This window comes from Rhinatrema bivittatum, chromosome 1 (assembly GCF_901001135.1).
Source record: "Rhinatrema bivittatum chromosome 1, aRhiBiv1.1, whole genome shotgun sequence".
Taxonomy (NCBI): domain Eukaryota; kingdom Metazoa; phylum Chordata; class Amphibia; order Gymnophiona; family Rhinatrematidae; genus Rhinatrema; species Rhinatrema bivittatum.
The window spans coordinates 281,607,099-281,621,792 of record NC_042615.1 but is presented as its reverse complement, the minus strand read 5'-3'; the positions used below and the strand labels follow the sequence as shown (position 1 = coordinate 281,621,792).

At 41.4% G+C, this 14,694-nt stretch overlaps 1 protein-coding gene across 1 annotated transcript in view; it reads right to left on the bottom strand.

Annotated features, from left to right (window-relative positions):
* Window positions 1-2,993, bottom strand: part of TLX2 (T cell leukemia homeobox 2) — a 64,522-nt gene extending 61,529 nt beyond the window's left edge. The window contains exon 1 of the mRNA XM_029584741.1: window positions 2,107-2,993. Coding sequence (XP_029440601.1) covers window positions 2,107-2,557 — 451 coding nt within the window. The 5' untranslated portion in view covers window positions 2,558-2,993. The remainder of the gene's footprint in view (window positions 1-2,106) is intronic.
* Between the last annotated feature and the right edge of the window lie 11,701 nt (window positions 2,994-14,694).

Genomic DNA, 14,694 nt, shown 5'->3' with positions numbered 1-14,694 from the left:
AATGATAATGCAGTATCAACGAAAGTGATACTACAGCAATAAATGACACTGTAAAACCACACAGAAACAGCATAAATAAATCATTCTAAAATGTGCAAACGAAAATGCCACTTTTAGAAAAAAAAAATGTTTGCAGTATATAACAGTATTTGAAAAGAATAAGACGGGAAACAATTCCTACCCAGTGTTTTGTTTTTTTTTTGCACTGAATTAATTTTAAAGAAAAAAATCCAAATGACAACAAATACAACGGGGGCCCTTCATCATTTCCTCATTTCATTAACACAATGGAAACAAACCAGACAGGATCATAAAGGAAGCAAGAAATCCCGATTTATACCTGTCATCAGTGAGAACGCATGAATTCACTCTTACTGCTGTGATCGGTTGCAGGATTTTCATGCGGCTCTTTGCGGTTTACTTTGGAGATGTAAAACTTCCAAGAATTGTCCCATAATTTCAAATTTTGCATCAAATTAAAATAAAATATATATAATTTATAACAAAACGCAAACTATTCAATTCTGTGTTCTCAAAAATATCCTCTGGTTCATTATTTTGTTGTAATAGTTCAGTTACTATTTATAATAGTTCGGTGTTTTGTTTTGTTTTTAAACCCTTTTATACGGTTTTAACCCAACAAGATCCTAACTGGCTTTATAATTTAACTCCTCAGAAGACTGCAGCGGATGATGCAGCAGCAAATATCTAGAGTTTGGCTAGTATGGAGGGAGGCAGGGAAAAGGAACAGAGAGGAAGGAGTGGAGAAGGAACAATATTATTATTATTATTGTTACTATTGACCATTTACAGTTATTACATTTAGGCACAGAGATGTAAAGTGAGTTGCCCAAGATCACATAGATTACAAGCAACAGAGAGAATCTGAACAAGCAAGTACCAAGATTTTGCCTTTCTTGAAGTTCACTAGCCCAGCACAAGGAACAACAATCGTTAACATTGACTGCGTTGTTGATCTATGTTGCATAATTAAATCTGCCACCTAGTTAGTTAATTATTTTGCATGTTGCTATTTCTATTTACAGGTTGTTAAACTATAAATGTGGTTTCGAGAAGGACATTTCGAGCCCCACGTACTCTGCTGTATTCATGATTTCCTTGAACCTAATGTTTCAGTGGCAGGCAGAGAAATTAGCAGGGTTTATCTTTGCACAGTCTCGGTTCTGCTCACGGTTACGGTGCAAAGCCGATCTTCAAAGGAATTTAAGGCATATGAAAAGGTAAGAGAGATCGTGCAAACTACAGGACACTTCTTGTTACATTTCTAAGCAGATATGTGCGTTACCTCCACATTTTTATGAACCAATTACTGAAATACGTGAATGAAACACTTCCTTGCATGTTTTTAGCTCATTTTGCCAGATAAGCGTCTGATCTTCTATCATTTGCATTTCGGGGGTTAAACAATTTCTCCTTTATTTGTTCTTTAACATTTCTTTTAAATTATGTCGTAATATTCGTTTCTAAATAAATGCAAGGCTAGGAGTTGTCAGCACCACAGACTGGAGGAATTAGAATAAAATACATGTGTAACCAGTAGATGCGATCACTACATTTCGGGAGCCGGTTCTGGCTTGGTTAAAGTTGAGGGGCTATCCAGGAACGTAGCCGGGACCAGGCAAGACCGATGCTAAAATAAAGCAGTGTTTTGTTTAACTCGTCCAAATTCAAATGCAATAGTTAAACAAAAACTGTCTTTCAAACAAAAAAAAAAAAAAAGAAAGAAAATCGAACCCTGTTCCTTCCTTATAGAAACCCCCAGATATGCTTGATAAGGAAGCTTGATAAGGAAAAAAAAAAGGAGGAATGCGGAAAATTCACTTTAAAAGTGTTTGGATTTCAAGCTCATTCAAAGTGAGGAAATGTTAAATGTTTGGGGGATTCTCAGTCATTTTAGTGTTCCTAAAGAGTAGATTTTGGAGTTGGTCATGTCCTACTTTGCGTGGTAAACTTTGGCATAGATTCAGGTTTCAGATACTTATTTTAAAAAAAATGTGTTTTTGTTTTGGGGGGGTTTTTTTTGCCTTTCCTTTTTTAACGAAAACTCAGGAAGGTTAACAGACGGATAAGGCTGGAACCTCTCACCTGTGAGCCTGTCCTTCGCGAACCTCCTGCTGCTCTCCATCCAGGGAAAGGTGAGGCCAGGCACGTCGCCCATGCCGGGCATGGCGGGCACCGCGGCAGAGATCCCCTGGGGGTGAGAGGAGGGGGGCGGGGGCACGGGCCGGTGCGCGGGCACCCTGATGACCCCGCCAGGCCCCCCGGGGTTGACATTCACGTTCATGCTGACGTTCATACTCATGTTCACGTTGTAGGAGCCCGGCAGCCCGGCCAGGGAGCAGGCCGGGTTGTACACGTTGTTGTAGCCGCTGGCGTACACGTTGGTGGCCACATGGTAGTCCGGCTCCCCGGCCCTGCTGGGGCCCATGCAGCTGCTCTGCTGGTCCGAGCTGTTCAAGATCTGATCGATCCCGAAACTTATGGGCTCGTGGTGGGCATGGGGCTGACTGTCCTGCTCCAGCCCGGGGTGATCCATTTAGTATATGGCCGAGGCTCGTTATGAAAAAGACATGCGGGAATGTATCCGGGTCCACCTGTGTATCCCTCGGCTTTGCGCTGTTTGTACAGATCCAGCATGGGGAATAGACATCCACTGAAGTAAAAAAGATAAATGTTTCCCTAGAATGACTTGGGGTTTTGTTTTCAATTAGTTCAAAGCATCTGCGGGTGGATTCCAAATAATGATGACCAAAAAAAAAATATATATATGAGAAAAATAAATCTACAGCAGGGCAAGGCAGCCGAGCTCCCGGGTCTGTTCAGCCCAAGAAGCTCGGAGAGGAAGTCTTCAAGTTTCGCGAGCGCTTGCCCCCTCCCTGTTGCTTCCCCTTCTCTTCTCGTTTCAAAGCTTGCACGACCCCACGGCCCTGGTGGTCACGGAAGGAGACCTGGGCGCCGGCAGCTGGGGTTTTGGCCCCCCTGATCCTCTTTTCGCTGCCATGTCCGGGGGCCCAGCGTGAAACAGAGAGAGCAGAGCGCGGTAGGATCATCTGCCTCCTTATAAATCCCTCCTGCTGCTGCTGCTGCTGCCGCTGCCCCGTCCAGTCCTCTGCTGTGAACTCTGCCTGGTGGGAGCGAGGCGACAGCAAGGCGAGGCTGCAGGTGCCTCTGCACTTCTGCTCTTGGACACCTTGATCCTGAAGAAAGGGGGTCAGGTCCTCGGGATGGGTGACATCATGCCCGCAAAAGTGCAAGTTTTGCCCTGTTTGCTCCCCTATAGTTTGAGTGGTGTAAAAATATTCGTAAGCCAGCAGGGACTCCTTTAGCTTTTTTTTTTTTTTCTTTTTCCTGTTCAATGAGCTGCTGTTCTTTAGCTTGGATCTCGCTGTACAAAAAAAAATAAATATATCCAAACATCTGCTCTCTGATTGGCTCCCCACTGGCAGTGATTGACATGTGCTTCCCCCAAAATGGGCGTGGGTAAGGAGTTTAAAGGGAAACCTCCCGATTGTGCAAAAGACTGGCAGATCAGAACTGCAGGGTGAGGTACCACGGTCTTTCCACAAACTCTGCACCGAGTAACTTGTGACAATCATCGAGCATCCTACCCCGTGGAAAGAACTGGTACCGTTGAATAACAAGCGCCTGGCTACCCCTTTTGTGTTTCAAGGGAGAAGGTAACAGAGAGAAAAAAAAAAAGTGCATATTTGTTACTAAAATAATATTGCAGAGCAAGAACGCCACATTGGAAACCCTCGTCATTTGTGCCTCAGGTTAATCCAAGTCTACTAAACGTAATCAAAATAAAACAAATTATAATCTTTTTGTGAAGTCTAAAATAAGAAATAAATACTGCTCAGAATGCAACTGATGTTTTTCCTCCTCAAACTTTAGCTAACTTCTATCTGCTTATTACCACCTACAAAACAAATGTGCTCAAAATCTGAGGCACACACACACATACTGTTAGAAATCTAAAATCTAAGAATACATTAAACAGGGAGGTTTTACGCTCCCTGTTTAATGTAACTTTACTTTCTACCTTGATGTTAATTGGTTTCCCCTCAGTTACATTGTAAACCGGTACGATAAGACCTAGTCTTGAGCATCGGTATAGTAAAAGAAATTAAATAAATAAATATATATATATCCCAGAAATGCAAACGATACAAGATCAGAAAATGTCAAAAAGTATTTTATCTGTCAAAATGACATCATTCTGAAAGCGTGCAAGGAAATGTTGCATTCACATCATTAAAAATGTAGAGGTAAGGTACATTACTGCCTAGTGGTATAACAGTTCCCTTGTCCCTTGGTTATAAAACCTGATTGAATTATACTACACTATTTTATATTTAGATGCTAGATGCATTATTAAATGTTATTGATAGTTTGCATTTTGGTGCTCACATGTAAACATTTTATTATTTTCTTTTTAATGATACAGAACTATCAGAACTGTTTTTCATTACTTTCCATGAACAAAACAAGTTTGCTCACACAAATATGTCTGAAAGAGATTTGTCATTCACCGGACGCATTTCATCTCGGGGTCCGGAAATTTCAATGAAGATACTTCAAAATGAGTTTGGCTAGAACAGTTTGCATTATCTGGTCTGTTTTCTTTCTATTTCTTTCTTGGTTTTCTTTTAGTTATTATTCTCCTGCCATTTTTATTGTGCACACTGCTAGTTATAGGAATACTTTGGGTTGGCATATAATCGTCATTAAAAAAAAAAAATCTGCCTTCAGAAGGGGTGGGGGGTGGGGAGAGAGAGAGAGAAAGAATCAATCCAAATGAAAAAGGAAAATGTGATCCCCTGTCATAAATCCATAAGAAAGGCAAAAGGGGAAGCAGCTTAAAGGTCGCTGAGGCAATTGCACCGTCCCAGCTTTTCTCAATGATTTTAAAGGAGCTGCAGAAAAGTAGGTACAGGCTCAGAGGAGTTCATTAAAACAGAAATCGATGTTGCATTGAAATCTATAAATAATGACAATGGTTTTCAGCAGAATGTTTGTAGTAGGAAAGAGAGGGAGAGAGGGGGTCCGGCTGCTGAGAGCCTGTCTGCAGAGCTGGTGTTTCATATTTTCCAGCAGTAGCTCTAGATGCAATCTGACGTTTGCTGCTCTGGCCAGTTCCAGTTCTGTACTGTACATATATATAGAGAGAGAGAGAGAGAGAATTAATTTACGTCTGCAAAGTGTATTCATAAATTCAGAGCCTGCAAATTGTATCTGAAATGGTGAGTCTAGAAATTTCACTTTGTTTTTCATGAATGTATGCGCAGAGAGTTCGGGCATTTTGTATGTACAAACGCTGGGTACCACCCACTGCCCTCTTTTCTGGATGCATTTAAAACGGCTTTGCTGCTTGTTGATATATATAGTACCAGAGAAAATATAACAAGTAAAGAATTCTGGACTAGAAAGAATGGGCAGCAGAGGTGGCTGGGCTGGGTAGCACCTTATTATTTTTTTTTCTTCTGCAGAATGCAGCTCTCTCTTCCCTGGCACGATTACATCCCCAGTCCGGGCAGTCTCCCCCTCGTCATAGGATAGTGCTGGTTGACCTATTGTTGTCTTACGACCTGTGAAGTGGCCTCTTCATTTTACCGAGGAATCGAATTCTTGTACTGAGGGAGGGGGTAACCTGTCACCGGGCCTCTGCCTGTGGGCCAGAAAACTCGCCAGAGATGCAAAAAGAAGACCAGCAAAATATTTTAATGAGTCTTATTCTAGAGACATTATGTGTTTGTCTTCATAAAATGTAAATGGATCATTGTTCTATAGAACTAGAGAGAATAGCGTATATATATATATATATATATATATATATATATATATATATATATATATATATATATATTATATAAAAGTCTCTCTCTCTCTGACACACACACACACACACGTACGTATATTATTTATAGCACGTATTTTTCTATATTTGCATTATCGCATCTGTATAATTATAAACTAAATTCTGAAATATATTGTAGAAAATCTGTTAGTTAATTATGCCTCATGCATAAAATGACCGTAATTCATTTCACTTTAAACTTACAGCGTGGAGGTCTCAGGCTCCTAAGAACGGGACAAAGTGCATGTCACCCTGCAGCTGCGAGACTCCGTCTCGAATGCCCCTGTCATTGCCCAGCCGGGCAGGTGCCTCTCCCTTCCGCACACCTTCCACGAGGCCCTTTCGCTTCCTGATGAATGCTCCCGCTCTCCCAGGGCTCCTCGCTTATTACAGTCTGCATGGAAAGTATTTACGGCTCCTTCCATTGCACTAAATTCAATTGACACAGCTCTAAACTGTTAATGAAAACCGCTGCAGACAAACTGGAGTTTAATAAGTGGTCATTTGCACGTGAATGCAGACGCCTGAAATTGAATAGACTGCAGCTAACGCGGAGGATTCTCGTTCTGCTCCGAAACCGCCGAAAGAATAATCTCGCAGAGTGCGTGGTGGATTTTAAATGTTGCTTATTAAAAACGTTTGCTATCTGCTTGTACAACGCTTAGGACCTCACTTCCAATTTTATTCGTTTTGGCTTTTTTTTTTTTTTTTAAGAGTTCATCAGCACGTCCGATTATTTTAGCGAAAATAAAGATGTGATAGAAGTAGGTTATAGAACCGAGATAAAAGTAGAACTGAGCTTGTGCATTAATTTATTTGGCCTCAGACTGTTTCCTGGTGATGCATTCAACCCCCACATTTTAAGCCCGGATAAACTTTATTTTCCCTATCATATGTCACATGTACCACTTATTGCACAGGAGATGTTCCTGGCGTCATTCAAACATAATAGAATACATATTATCATTGCTATTCATATTAGCTGAATATCCGTAATGCTTTCTTGAATAGATGATCGCTTTATTCTGATACATTTGTTATTCTGGTTTTCTATTGCATAATGCTGAAACGCTCAGATATACCGATGATAGAAATACTATTGCAATTCGTTTTTGTTCAAGATTATTGTAGTTTATGAAACCCTGTCAGTGTAAGACAGTCCTGCAGCTCGACTTGGGAAGAATGATGTAAGAGCTACAATATTTCCTTTACGTTTAGAAATGAGAATTAAGCAGTTTTTTAAATCATAGATCTTATCACAGCAGGGCTGAACGCAAGCCCTTGAAACACCTGACAGTGTGTGGCGGCACTCTGGTGGATTCTTGTAATTAGTTTTATTTCAAGAGAAATAATATTTTCTCTTGTTCTAATTTTTATACAACTTTATAGTTTGACTAAAAACAGAAAACGAAAGTACACATTCTCTTTTTGTGTACATATAATGAAATTCCATTTCTTATATAATCAGGCTTGTAATGTTTATTCCAAAATGATTACAGCTATATTGGATACACACTTTTTATACATACAACGCCATATTGAGTAGGCTGGAACGGATTATGTATGCTTTCAAGTGACGTGACATCTTGCAAATAAAAAAGGCAAGAAACGTTTGAGACTACAAATGTATTTGTTTTATCAATATTTATGACTAAATTCGAGGTGCCAAAGCAAAAACAAAAAAAGCAACAAACCCCTGAAGTGAAGTGAGGACCGGATAGAAGATCGTTCCCAAGAGCCGGCCGGCCTCCTCTATGCAGCCAGGGGATGACTACGGGCTCAGGACCTCGGAGTGAAAAAGCGAATCCTCCCCCAGCCAACCTTTATTAAAGGTGAATACAGCCTGGCCCGGCTGAATGATCACTTTCTGTCATTTTATAGCCGGAAATCGTTTCTTGTTTTGCCAGCTCCTTGACGGAATCCAGGGTGCACCGGCGGGTCAGCTCAGCTCCCCGGCCTCCTCGCAAATTGTGCACTTATGAAGAAAACAGCAGATAATAATAACAAATCATTGAAAAGAATAAACAGCGAGCAGTAAAACAATTCTAAAAACACGAACGTCAGGGAAAACTATATAGTATGCAGAGTTAATAGCGATTCAAATAGCAGAACTAAATTTCATATAATAAATAATAGAAGCATATCACTTTGAGTACTGTTAACGAGGATGAGCAGCTGAAAATATACAGGATGCAATAATATGATTCACCATGTTAGAGGGAAAAATAAATGTCTATTAGAATTAACAAATACCAGTTATAGTTATCATAGCAAAATAAAAACAGTGGTTTGAAGTAAAGCACTATACAATGAAGTGAAACTTTTTTGCACAAGAAATAGAGTTTATTCAGATGTAGGCATAATTATGAAATGAAATGCATTTGATATATTCTTTTTCGATTACAGAATTATTAGCGCACATCAAGAATTTTCAGCATCTTCCATCTACCTGACTATGACAATTAACCTCCTCCCCCCCCCCCCCCCCCCTCCCAACCCACACACTCTTTAATAATATTGATGTTTGGAGCAACTCAAATGTTATTATTGGCCTGTTTGATTTTGTTTTCTAGTTTATTGATATCATGTGGTAGCAGAATTGGAAAAAGATACGCTGTGCTCCCTAACGCAATTACACCATGACGGCAGAATCCAGGCGCTGCTAATTATTACACTTGGCGTCTCTTGTCTAGGGCAAATAGCATTATTTTTCATAACCTTTTGTCTTTCCACTTGTAAATGAGTTTGATGTATAGATGCAGAGTCCTGGGTCCCGGGGCTAAGAGCAGCTTGCGCTCCTCCCTCCTCTGCCTTTTGAACATCCAACAAGTTGTTAATAAGCTGCCGGGTGTTTGCAGGGCTGCCCGGGGCTCTGTGTCTGCTGCGGGTGCTGGTGGAAGGCTACAGATCCTGGCTCTGTCCCATGCAGTGATGGATGGATGGCTGCAGGGCATGGGGGCGGGTGGGGGGGGGGGGGGAACTAATCCAGTACCAGCTAGCCCAGACGCTTCAAATGGGAAGTCTGGCCTTGTCCTAGATGGGGACTCCCTCCACTGGGAAACGGGAAAGAGGCACAGGGATGCTGAGGGGTTGCATCTGTAGTTTTAATTATTACCCTCATCTCTCCCCCCCCCCCCCCCCCCACACACACACACACATCCATCTCTCTCTGTCTCTCTCTCTCTCTCTATATATATATATTGCATATACCTATAAATGACTTTCATGGCACATACGTGCTTGATATATAAATGTTTGCATGCAAAAAACAAAATAATAAGTGGATATATAGAAGTCTCCATGCTGGGGTATTTCTTCCAGTTTCCTCTGGTTTTATTAGTATTTAAATGTAGCATCAACTGCCACAAATTACAATGAGCAGGTGATAAATACAACATGCAGTATCAATATTTGGTCCAATAACAATTTTAAAACATTTATAACAGTCATACAATTAATCCTAAGGTATACTGCACATTCCGGTTTTTTTTTCAAATTCTATTTCAAATTATAATCCAAGAATGTATTAATATAGGAAGTACTATAATACTAATGAATTCCCTTTTCTTCCTCCTTCATTCTCAGAAAAAGAAAACCAAAAATGCTAATAAAACAAACATGCCACTTTTTTCTTTTTTACAATTCTTAACAATGTAAATGCTAATCATTACCTTAAATATATAAAAACTAAGAAATGACTATCTTTTTTGTTTAAATATAAACTATCACTATTAATTATTAAATCCAAATATTTAGCTTATTTTATCTTTCATTGGATAAGCATTAAATATTATATTGCAGGTTTTATTTGGCAGAGTATTAATATTAAGGCTGCTAAAGTCGCAGAAACTTCTCCTAACTCTGATTTGCTATCTTGTCCAGAAAAACGCTCCATTACAATAACCTGGTGTAGCCTATTCTCCACATAGTTTGGTCAAGTGCTATATCATCCAGCTATTAGAAGACATTTCTGAAGGACTAGTTTAACACATTTCTCCTTAGGAAAATTAGTATCTAGTATTCCCAATATATAGAGTTGAAATGAGTGTAAACTTAACCATGGAACTTAACTCATGTCTTAGTGAACAACCAAATGCAATGATATAAGATTAAGTACCCATATTATTTAAACATTTGGGCATTTATCAGAATTGGCTTTGCCCGCTTTAAGTGTTTGAACAAGGGGTATATATATTCTGTGTATCATCTTAAATTGTATCTCTCTCAAGGCTATATTCTCAGTCAAAGTGTTAATTTTAGTAAAACCCCAAACCAAAGTATGGGTTACTACCTCAGTACCTGCATCAACCTGCCACTTAGCCACAAGTCTGTTCAAGATATTTACCAAGTGTAAATTAGAAAATATTTTATAAACTGTCAAAACTGACAGTCTCCTTGAACAAGGGAGCTTAAGTGCTTGGTCAAAGGAATTGAATGTAAACACATGTTTGTAATCCCCAAAATTGAATTTAAATAATATCTAACCTGTAGAAAGGTAAAAAAAAAAATCACAATTTTCTAAACTAAATTTAATTCTGAGATCTTGAAATGTACAAATAATGTGTCCGTTAGATGAGAAAAATACTCTCATTAATATCAATCCATATTTTCTCCATTTACTGAATATTTTGTTGGAAAGGCCTGGTTCAAATGCAGCATTACCTTGCAGAGGTAGTAGTCCCACTATTTTCCATGCTGTAAACCAAGCCCATCTGACCAATTTAATCAATAGGTTGTTGTATATTAAATCCAGGAGATATTTTACTTTTGTATGAAGAACATAGCTAAGAGGCAAAGGACTCACTATTCACATTCAATATTTCCAAAATCCAATCTCTAGCATATCTCATCAGGCAAGATATGTTGTATTTTCTGATATCAGGAACAGCGAGGCCTTCCTCACTATAACGCAATGTTAAAGTTTTTATTGGAAGCCTAGGGGTTTTTTTCCTTTCTAAATAAACTTAGCTTTATTAATTCTTTGTATATCAATCTTATGTATTGCCAATGGTATTGATTGCAATAAATAAAGCCATTTAGGTATTCACCCTATGAATGATACTGAAAGATTCTGCCAACTCATTAAAAGTTTTTCAAAAGTTCTCAATTGCAGGAAAAACATTATGGGCCCGATTTTCAAAAACTTGGTTATATGATGGTTACTTTAAAAAGGGCGCATGGACACACATATATATGTGTACATGGGTGTGTAGCCAGATACGCAGCAATTTTATATTCTGCACGCATGTTATAAAATAACCCTGGTGCGCATATGTGTTCTCCTAATTTTAAGCTTGTGTGCACTCAGTAGTAGAGATGTGAATCGGAACCGGAATCGGTTCTGATTCCGGTTCCGATTCACATCGTGGGGTTTTTTCGTCCGGCCGATCGCAGTTTTGTTTATTGGCTGCGCCCGAGCCAATAAACAAAAAACCCACCCCGACCCTTTAAAACTAATCCCTTAGCTTCCCCCACCCTCCCGACCCCCCAAAAAACTTTTTACAGGTACCTGGTGGTCCAGTGGGGGTCCCGGGAGCGATCTCCCGCTCTCGGTCCGTCGGCTGCCACTAATAAAAATGGCACTGATGGCCTTTGCCCTTACCATGTGACAGGGTATCCGTGCCATTGGCCGGCCCCTGTCACAGGGTAGGAGCACTGGATGGCCCGCGCCATTTTTAAAGATGGCGCCAACCATCCAGTGCTCCCTCCATGTGACAGGGGCCGGCCAATGGCACGGATACCCTGTCACATGGTAAGGGCTAAGGGCCATCGGCGCCATTTTGATTAGTGGCAGCCAATGACCCGGGAACGGGAGCTCACTCCCGGGACCCCCACTGGACCACCAGGTACCTGTAAAAAGTTTTGGGGGGGGGGTCAGGGAAGCTAAGGGATTAGTTTTAAAGGGTCGGGGTGGGTTTAGGGGTTATTTTTGTGTGCCATTTTTCCCGCCCTCCCCCAAAATGATGAGAAACCCCACGAACAATATCATGGGGTTTTCCTATCGTTTTCGGGGAGCCCCCGATTTCTGACGATTTTGAAAATATCGTACGATATTTTACGATATTTTCAAAATAAGCCCGAGTCACATCCCTACTCAGTAGTGTAAATTGGCTTTTGGCCATGCAATAGAGGGAATTTTATAACAGATGCGCGTCCAGGCCATGATCAGTTTCACAAGTTTATCCAGCAGTTTGCCTGGTCTAGAGCTAGGTCTTTCAAACTCCCCTGGTTCTTTAGCATGCACTCTCCCAGTTAACCCGGACCCCTCAAATCCTTCATAGATGCCTAGAATTAGTTTTATTAAGACTTATACCAGTACCTCATCCATAGCAGAAGTAACTTTGCACTGAAATATATCTCAGCGTGCATCCAGGCGCATAGCTATTTGCACACCTATCTCTTGGCAACGCCCTAGAACACCCATGCGCCACCCACATCCCGCCCCTTTTTTCCCAATGTGAGATAAGCACGCATTGGTACTTGTGCACATATGTGGCCAGCTTATAAATTATGTGGACTCGCGCATGTGCTAGATGTGCACCAATCTCCCGATTTTGGCATCGCCCGGCTTTTAAAATTCATCTTTTTATGTATAAATGCACTTTACCCATGTAAGTGAGCTTTTGAAAACTACTAAAATATATGCCATTGAATTGTCTCTAGGTTTTACTTGTATTAAGTGCACTTAATGCAGGTAAATGGCTTTTGAAAATTGCTATGATAGTATGCTACATTTACATGCATAGCTCCTTTGAAAATTCACCCATAAGGCCATAAATTGCCCCAAAATAATTTGAAATCTTAACCCCCAAATATTTAATATATCCTTTTATCTACTGAAATGGAAAAGAATCTCTCCATCTTTCTTTCAGAGTCCCAGCTGGATCGAGGGCTATTGATTTATCTGCATTTATTTTATAAACCAGAAAATTTGTCAAAATTCTCCAATAACATCATAATTGATGAGAATTTTTTGAGTTGGAAATAAATAAAATTACATCCTCTGCAAATAGACAATTTAATCTTCTCCTTACCTATATGAATACCCTGAAAATCAGTTTAACAAAGTTAAAATAAAAAGCAAAAAAGGAGAAAAAGTGACCTTGTTCCTTTAGACATAATAAATTCCTCAGATATCAGGCCGTTTACAACATTTGCTGCCTTGGGATTATAACAAAAGTATTTTAATTTATCTATTATTTGGCCTGATATACCAAATTTGCCCAGAATATACTTCAATTAGCTCCATGAGACTCTATCAAAAGCCTTTTTGATATCTATACAAATCAACAAATATTCAGTTTTGGTTTCTGTGAAGAGCTATAGCTGCCAAACTTTTCCTCCTATTCATCATTGAATGTCTACCCTGGACAAATCCAACCTGATTTTCAGATATAATCAAAGGAATAACTTGCTTAAATCTATTTGCAATAATCTTTTCATACAATTTAATGTCTCCATTAAGAAGAGAAATGGGGCAATAAGAGTATTGCGTTCCTCCCGTGGCTGGAGCCACGGGAGGCGCTTACCTGCATGGTCGGAGGCCGCAGAAGCTGGGGCCTTGCCTGATTCTCGCGGCCCAGAGCTGCCATCGTACCTGCGTGGTAGGAGCCGCACCGGGGTTTCTTTCAGGGCAAGGAGCCGTGCTTGTCTTTTCCTCCGTGGCCCGATGACCACCACTGCCACCTACTCCTGCAGCGTGGAGGCTGCATCCGTGATGTTTTCTGCAGCAGAGGAGCTGCTCCCGGAACCTGCTTGCGGCTTGGATGCCACCGCTCCCTTGTCGGGCCTGTCCTGAGGCCTGCTCCGTCTCCTCTCCGGCTCAGCGTGCAGCAGCAGCATGGCCGCTGTCCAGGGTCCTGCCCCTTCCTTCCTAAGGGCTGGGCCCGCCCTTCCTTCCTAAGGGCTGGGCCCGCGGCTTCTGCACAGATTTAAAGGGCCAGCCAGATGTAGCCCATCTGAACACCTCCCAAGGAGTTGCCTGTCTTCAGCCCTATAAAAGGGCTTCTCCATCAGTCAGTCCTTGCTTTGGCAAGGAGCTAGTCCTCCTGGGCTAGTCCTCCCAAGGACTCCTTGTTTCCAGCTCTTTCCTGGCATCCTGATTTCGTCCATGGACTTCCATGTATTCTGTATCTTCGTATCTCCATGGTCTCCTTGAAGTTCCTGATGTCCCTAATGTTCCTTGATGTTCTGATGTGTCATGATGTTTCCAAGTTCCCTGATGTTCCTTGATGTCCTGATGTTCCTCGATGTCCTGATGTCCCAAGTTCCTTCATGTTCCCGGTCCTAATGCACAGGTCCAATGGGACCCGTGCCTCCGAAGATTCCCTGCTTTTCCAAGCTCCAAGGTTTTATCTCATTTCCCAAGTCCCGACTCCGGAGGATCCGAGGGGTTTCTACTAACCTGCGCTATAAGACTTCCTGAGCCTGTCCCGTTCTCCTCATGGTCCGTGACCAGCCATCCAGCTGTGTAGGGCGCGAAGGGGACAGTGTGGTCCGCGACCAATCCCACGTGCTGTGTAGGGCACCTGAGGGTCTTGCTCATCCCTCTAGTTTCCTGTCTTCGTCCCAAGCTCCACATCAGAGTCTTCACTCCAAGTTCTGGTCTTCATCCCAAACTCCAGTCTTCACTCCAAGCTCCAATGCCTATGAGCTCCTTCCACCGTGACCTCTGTCCGGCCTGCAGCCTCTGCTACACACTGTGGCAGGTCCAAAAGGGCTTGGAACGGTCAGAGGACCATTCAGAGACCACCATTGCATTGGCGGTCTCATAGGCGTGCGGGTCAGCGGAGGATTCAAGGTTCCTGACTCCCAGA